General features: G+C 40.1%; 1 protein-coding gene across 1 annotated transcript; it reads right to left on the bottom strand.

Moving 5' to 3' along the window:
- Positions 1-1,128: 1,128 nt before the first annotated feature.
- pomp (proteasome maturation protein) lies at positions 1,129-7,324 on the bottom strand. The gene is made up of 6 exons (XM_080752222.1): positions 7,281-7,324; positions 5,498-5,595; positions 4,763-4,823; positions 3,280-3,381; positions 2,741-2,834; positions 1,129-1,833 (listed from the first exon to the last, which is right to left on the bottom strand). Exons 1-6 carry the CDS (start codon positions 7,281-7,283, stop codon positions 1,766-1,768), a joined length of 426 nt encoding a protein of 141 aa, XP_080608348.1. The 5' UTR covers positions 7,284-7,324; the 3' UTR covers positions 1,129-1,765.
- Between the last annotated feature and the right edge of the window lie 1,195 nt (positions 7,325-8,519).

Raw genomic sequence — 8,519 nt, 5'->3', positions numbered from 1 at the left:
ATTACCTCATGCTGTCCTTGTTCATTCTAAGTCGCTCTGAATTAAGAGTGTCTGCTAAATGCCTAAATTGTAATTTTTTGTCTGTTGCTTTGCCATTAACAGATGGCAGCATCAAAGGTGATTTTCAGAACACAGTTATTTTCACCAAAGAACAGGGAAGGTAGGGTTAAGAGGGGAAGGGCAACATGGCACGGCCTATGATCCCTATGCACGTGCAAAACTGGCCTGGTGGAAAAGCAGACAGATGGCATATGAAAGGCTTACTGTACATGAGTCATGAAAACAACACTTTGTATTGTGGCCATCTCAGTGCCAGCAGTCTTTTCCCTTTTTTTTTCTTTTTAAGAAAAAGAAAATTGGCACTTCTATTCATAGCAGAAGAACAGGATAGTCCCATTTAGGACAGGAACCCCATTTCGTAACCTTTCACCTTGTCTCCACCAAGAACCACTGCCTGGTCATCATATTAAATACTGAGACTGCTGTCACGAGAAAAAAGAACAGATCTAACTAACGACGTATCACGTAGCACTGCATTTTACCATGTTACATCTTTCACGTAATGTTGGGGAGGAGAAAAAATAACTATTTTTTTTCTGAAAAAAATTGCAGAAACCTTTTCTACATAACATATTTAAACTTTGTTTTTGCGTAAATTAACACCCTACTTGATAATACTACATTGTCACACAAAAGCATCAAAAGTAGCAGATCCACAAGCTTGAAAACGTGCGACATCTTTTGAGCTTGTAGATACAAGCTCAAAAGCTCAAAAGCAACAATACTGTTGGTATTTTTGCTATCATCCAAAACATTTGATTAATTACAAACCTTTTCCAGGCCTGGGAAACTGTTTTTCTAATATCAAAATATTTCCTGGAATTCCATGACCCTGCATCTAGTAAGAACTGTAAAAAAGTTATGATTCCTTCAAACCACCTTGTATTATGTAATGTACACATGTAACCTTTTCGTGGGCTGTTATAGTATGCTCCACACAACATTTAAGGCATTTTACTGCCATCTAGCGGTAGATAGTAGAACATGTACAAAACAGAAAGCTAAAATCATCCTGCATGTCTAGGTCACACCGCACTTCCACCTAAGAGGGCAGATTCTGTCAAAGCATTTCAATGGGAATGGAGTATTTTTTTATTTTCTTTAGCAGAAATCCGCAAATGGCAGCAAATCACTGTATAAGATGTGTCACTGTGGGGAACCGGGGATAGAAATCCCAGGTAGGACATGAAAGTTAAGTAATGCTGCTTTTAATTATTCTGGACCTACTCAGAATATGGTTCAATTAATCTAGGCCGTAGGATTGATTGATGCCAAGACCATTTGTTAATTGACTAGGCTGATATCACAATACATTAAGCATCCAAAATGTGACACATCACATGGGCTGCAGCTACACAGATGCAGATTCCATACAATTAGGATTTGTATTCAATTTATTATAAACTTCAAAGGTAATCCAAGCATAACAATGCAGCATGGAATGATGTCTGTCTCACAGCAGTGTTGATAAAGCTCAACATGCCTGCCAAAAGTAGATGACCAAAAAGAACCAGCTAAAGTCAGTAACTGAGAGCTTTTCAATAGTTGGGAAGTGGAGCGCCAACAGTATGTCACATGCAAACAGGATTCCTGCCACTGACTGACCGACAGGAATTGAACAAGTCAAGAGACAATTTAGTGAAAACCTTAAGGAACCTAAACTAAACTCAACTAGTAGACAAATGATGTCTGTGTGGCTCCTCTTTCAAAACAGGCCCAGCTTGTACTCTGTCATTCTGTGTGGGTCTCCCATCACCTCGCTCATCGCAGGATCTGCCGAGACAAATGAAAAGCAGACGCCAGAATATCAGAATGGCATTAACCAGTGGTGGAAAAAGTACTCAAATGTTGTACTCAAGTAAAAGTATAAATACTGCAATGTAGAACATTGCAGAAGTAAAAGTCCAGAATTCAAAATGTACTCGAGTAACCAAACGTAAAAGTAAAAGCATTGTGCAGAATGTCCCATTTCAAGTTTTCAAATGCATAAAAACCTTTTGAAAATAGCATATCTACAAGCTCACAATGTGCTGCATCGTGACACATTGTGAGCTTGTAGATTGCCTATTTGCAAATGGCCTAAATACAGTATATACAGGGCTGAAGTAGTTAATGTATGTTTTGCAATAATCAAAATCTACAAAGTAACTAGTAACTAACGTTTTCAAATAAATGTAGTGGAGTAAAAGTACAATATTTAGAACTGAGGTGTAGTGGAGTAGAAGTAAAAGTATTGAAAATTGGAAATACCCAAGTAAAATTCAAATACCTCAAAACTGCACTTAAGTAAATGTACTTAGTTATGAACCCTAACCAAGGTTAATAAAGTTTTGACATTTACATTCGTTATTTATTTCATTTTTACTGTATGTTTTTGATTTCAGTTTATTGGCAGAGAACGAGCATGCTTATTCCATTTTCAATGCACTAGAGCATTGGTTCTCAAAGTGGGATCCGGGGACAGCACTAGAGCTGTGGGAGATGGACTGCTGAGATGGAGCGCAACACCTACCACCATCAGCCCCCAGTATTTATCGCACCCAAGCTGTGCGAGTTGGCAGTGCCGGATCAAACCCCGGGAACCTTGTGGTCCAAAAAGGCCAGTGCTATTTTGATTACCGACTGAGCAAACCACACGCGTAGCTCAGTCAGACAACACTAACAAAATTGCCAAACTCACCGTTTAAGATGTCCTCAAAACCAATGGTCTCATCAGACCCTCGGAGTGTGTCCAGAGCCAGGTTGGAACTCTGCAAGAATGGCAGCCGCTGGATCTTTAGAGACACACACACACACACACACACACACACACACACACACACACACACACACACACACACACACACACACACACACACACACACACACACACACACACACACACACACACACACACACACACACACACACACACACACACAACAATAAGTGAAGATGAGACTGCCATACATGCATTCCACTTGACGTGTTTGAGTGTTCCTTTTTCTGTGAATCTCATACATTGGAAAAGTTAACCACTTGAACACTACAGTATATAAATAGGCGATCTACAAGCTCACAACGTGCTGCGTTTATGACGGATGTAAGCTTGTAAATCGCAATTTTTATAGACCCTGCCAGGGGTTGAACCCCAATCTCTTGGCGGACAACTCTAACCACAAGGCTAAGGAGCTGGTTTACTAATTTAAAATTCCATCAGATGATGTATTTAGGCATTACCTGTCTGGCTGCCTTGTACTCCATTTTCAGCTTCATTGGAGCATGAAGACCCTGGATGTTTCGAACCGTGGCAAAATTCAACTTGTCTTGGTTCTGCTGAAACTGGAACAAAAATAAATGCAAATAAAAAAGATAGTTCAATACAACAACATTTTGCAATCATGCCCATTTTAAAATAAAGGCCCAAATCTTCTAAGTAAAAAGCACCAATAATAACTGCAGTATTCAGTCGACTGTGAATTTTAAGTGAGCACGTAATATGTAAAGTCTGGCCAAGTTGCCATTCATCTTTTGGTGAATTTGCACAGTATATGGCGTAATGTTCCAAATTGGGGTCCTACGGTAAGTTTTTCAATTAGTACTTTCAAGTGAATAAATAATGTTAAGACAAAATGCAAAAAGACCTGCATTACATTCACCCATTCTCTCACCAATGGCAGAGGAAACCATGCATGGCACCAGCGGGAGCAATAGGCTATTTAAGCTTAGTACGGCGACGGCAGATGACAACGGCAACCGGAAATGATCAGCGCTCAATAGATCACCTGCCGCCGTAGCAGCCGTCTGTACTACGCCAGTAGGTCCCTTTCCACGTTGCGCCTACCATGCCTGCTGCATTGACACGTCACCATGGGAACCAAAGCCTTCAGTTAAAGAGGTGGGACCCCATCGCCGACGGCTCTTTGCTTAACAATGTGGACCGCAACAGCGATTGCGTCATAGCAGCCGTAGTCCCGTCTCGCGTTGCCGTAGTAGAAACGAGTTCCTTAAATTCCCCAATGTCTTGCTCAAGGACACTTCACAGTAACACAGGGGGAACCCGGGATCAAACTGGGAACGTTCCAATTCCCATGCGGCCGCCTTACCTCCTATGCCTCTGATGCATATAAATATCTATTCTGACCAAGTGAATCTCTCTGCACTCTACTGGAATTTGCAACATGGGGCTGACAAGGGGTGACAAACCTGAGCCATAAAACAGGGAAAAAGCCCAAACACTATTGTTAGACTGGGAGTTGAGGGTTAGATTTAAGCCACGTTTAGTCGACAACTGTCTCTAGAGAAAATGACAAAATCCTGTTGCTTTTCTATTTTTTACTCTGCATTCACACGGAGACGCTGTAGTGTGCATGCCGTGTGAGAGTGCGTGACGCACGTCCCGTTCTAAACACAACTGTTGTTTACATATCTCTCAGGCTCCACGGCTCTCGGCTTTGCAACGTGAGCCGACGTCAGCCATGATGACATCACACATTTTGCGGATTCCCTGTAATTGCCTGTTTACATGGAAACACAGAACGTTTTCAAAGATTTCCACTCCGGAAGGAGGTTTCACTTTGTTGCGTTTTCAACCCATGAAAACACTGTTGTCGTCTAAATGGACGGCACATCTGACATTTTATTTTGCAGTTTTCTCTAGAAAACGGTGTGGTGTGAACGGCACCTTAGTGATGAGACAGACATCAATGGTGAGAATACTTACGTTGTTCTCTAACAGCTCTAGCGGGTGAGAGGTAAGGAGTTCATTCTTTACACTGGTGAACCTGGATGACACAGAGACAAACGAAGGCAACAGGTCAGTTCCCTTGCTCTCACAGACTAAGCCTTCCCTATGACTTATGAAAAAAATTAAATCAACATCAACACTGCTATGTGCTGATGATGTCCAGTGGTGTAAAGTAACTAAGTACATTTACTTGAGTACCGTGCTTAAGTACAATTTTGAGGTATTTGTACTTGAGTATTTCCAATTTCTAATACTTTTACTCCACTACATCTCAGATCCAAATGTTGTACTTTTAATCCACTAAATTTATTTGAAAACTTTAGTCACTAGTTACTTTACAGAAATAAATTGTAATGTTATAAAACATACATGAACCACTTTAGTCCTATTCTATACCTTGGCTATTTGAAAATTGCCGATCTACAAGCGCAACACGTCTGCGCTTGTAGATCTGCTATTTTCAAACATTTTTGCACTTTTACTTTTGGTACTTTTAAGTACAATTTCATGCCAGCACTTTCGTACTTTTACTCAAGTAAATTTTGAATTCTGGACATCTACTTGTAATAGAGTACTTCTATATTGCAGTATTACTTTTTCTTAAGTCAAATATGAGAGTACTTTTTCCACCACTGCTCTTCCCAATGACTATGACTAAAAACAAAATAACAATTCAGTCAAAATCAACACTGCTATGTGCTAACGTCTCACCCGCAACGCAGTGTGTCCTGAACACCGTAAGCACCCTGTGGACCGAATCCAGTGACTGGCACGCTGTCCTTCAGCTGAGAGCGGAGACCGAGAGATTCCTGAGGAGAAAGAAAGAAACATTATCACCAATTAGGAATTGATTGGGTCTAAAGTTGGCTCCATAATGTCCTGCTCACACTAGAATGACTCACACACGTACTCCAGGGAGACGTGAAAGGGTTCTTCTTAGTTTGGGGCCCAGTTGTGGAATATATGGGGGAAGAATATTCCGAAATATTATTAAGGGTTTTTGCAAATTAGTGAATCAAGAAAGGGGATAAGAACATCTGTCATACCCGGTGATTTTACGTTTCGGAAGGAAGGCAATAAGAGTTAAGAAGAAGATATGTGTACGACACGTCATATGTATATGGACACATAAGTACTCACCATTTAAATCGTTGTTTAAAGTAACTAATCTGTTGTGCTGTATAGTATGTTGATAGCCGCAAATTGCAACACTAGATTTTTTTATACTCGGATGAATCTAGGGTTGCAATACCTCCCATAGGGATCCAATGTATGAAAACAGTTTTTTGCTATCTGATTGTATTAAACGACTTCAAACTCACCAATATCGTGGCTCTATGGAAAGCTTGGAATTTACTCTTGCTATCTGCAAAGTGTTTGTTTCTGAAAAATCCACCGTAGAATTGTTATCATTTTATTTTCTGTCAAGAAATTCAGTTCGGGTGATTATTTTTTCTAAGTGCTGGAGTTTGGAAGCGCTTGTGGGAAGTCACTCAGCAGTCCATGATTTTATTTTCTGTCAAGAAATCCGAGAAGACATGTTTTTTTTCTAAGTCTTGAACTTCGGAAGCGCTCGTCTATAACGCCATGTCCCGCTGCCTCCTGCATTAGGCTATGTGACATTTAGAACCAGCTGGTACACAGGACTGCTGAGTGACTTCCCACAAGCGCTTCCAAACTCCAGCACTTAGAAAAAATAATCACCCGAACTGAATTTCTTGACAGAAAATAAAATGATAACAATTCAACGGTGGATTTTTCAGAAACAAACACTTTGCAGATAGCAAGAGTAAATTCCAAGCTTTCTATAGAGCCACAATATTGGTGAGTTTGAAGTCGTTTAATACAATCAGATAGCAAAAAACTGTTTTCATGCATTGGATCCCTATGGGAGGTATTGCAACCCTAGATTCATCCGAGTATAAAAAAAATCTAGTGTTGCAATTTGCGGCTAGTATGTTGATGTGCCACAGACAAGATATTGTTGTGATCTAGATTTTGTCAAGATACCAAACACCTCCACACTGTCAAATCAGTGTTTATTTGTAGCCTACACAAGAGTTCAAATTTAAGATGATAGTTTGAAGTTAATTGCTGGGAAATGTAGTTCAGAGCTAGACGCTTAGCAACAGCTCAGCTAACTGCCAAACACTGAATAATTTACACAATGAATCCATGTTATAGATCACGTTTGTAAACACGTTGCATCGTTTTGTAATCGACAGTTATAAGGATTTGGTTTAACCAATTATAATAAGATTCTCTATTAGCGTTAGCATTAGCAACACGGCTAACAAGTGACTAATCATATTTATAACATCCCGAAGGACGGTACACAGCAGCAAGCACACGTCCGCATTTTTCAAAAACATACCATAACCCGCAAAATAATATATAGATGTATATATACTCTGTACTATGACCTATGTAAACATGGTTAATTGTGTTTTTTATATCACAAAAAACAGTGTTAAAATAGATCTATTAAACCTACCATGTTGTTTGATGCTTTGCTTTCGATATTTTGAACTTCCGGCGCGGCTGTGTGACGTAATGTATCCGACGTGACTGATTTGGGATGGTGTTTTTTACTGGTGTTTCAGTCCGAGTGTGGGGAAAGGGTGCGTTCGGAAATGCGCACCGGACTGCGCGGGCGTTTATCGTGGGCTTGCCCAGGCCTTACGGCCTGGGCATAAATATAACGATTGCATTCACCACGGCTTCGTAACTCGCGCGGCGCTCCGCCGGCCGCGCGGCCCTGGCCCGCTCTTCGCGGCCACTCGCGCCTGCGGCGCTCGGGGGCGAAGAGCAGGACCAAGGTCCGCTGGCCTTCGCGCCGCTTGCAATGTCGTGGACAATAAAACGAGCGCACCCTTTCATACACTCTGACTGAATCACCAGTAAAAAACACTCTCTCTGACTGATTTACAACTAAATATATAAAATAAATAGATATGATATTGTTCGTATCGTACTAGGTGTAACACGTGTCTTCTTTGGTATGTTTTAATTATATGGTTTTATTACAAAATAAAAATAAAAGCAATGTATTTGTTTATTTGACGTATTTGTGACGTAATGTCCGGTCTGGTCTAAGGGTCTGACGCAGTACATAATAAATACAAATAAAATATAATATAATAAATACAACAAGATGTAACACATTTGATATTGATCATGTTGTAGACATATTAAATGATAAAAAAAAATATATATATATTTGTCACATATTATATCACACCGTATCGTAGTTAATGTTAAATACGGCTGAACGTCCCGAGTCCCTCCATCGGGGGTATAGCTCAGTGGTAGAGCATTTGACTGCAGATCAAGAGGTCCCCGGTTCAAATCCGGGTGCCCCCTTTTTGTCTTCTTATTATATTTTTTCGTTTACTTTAACTGTTGTCACTCTTTGATTTATTTGATTGATAGAATACTTTATTAGCAGTTCGCATAGGAAAAGAATAGGACAGTAGGCCTACAGTTCACATAGATAGAAGGTCTACTAATATGATTTAAACCCAAGAAAGCACTGGCTTGTTTACATTGGGATCCTTTTGTAGGCTACTCAATTCATTGAGACATGAATTCTGTCTATGCTGTTATGACCAAAACCAGTGTAATGAATTTTTGAAGGAAACAGATTTTCAGTTTGTTTGCTTTTATTGGCATCAGGCTATTTCCAGAGGTGCTTGATTGATTGATTGAATAATTTATTAGAGGTTTGCATAGG

Source organism: Nannobrachium achirus (genome assembly GCF_963921795.1).
Source record: "Nannobrachium achirus genome assembly, chromosome: 21".
Taxonomy (NCBI): Eukaryota; Metazoa; Chordata; class Actinopteri; order Myctophiformes; family Myctophidae; genus Nannobrachium; species Nannobrachium achirus.
The sequence above is the reverse complement of the archived record's forward strand: the minus strand, read 5'-3'. Positions and strand labels throughout refer to the sequence as shown.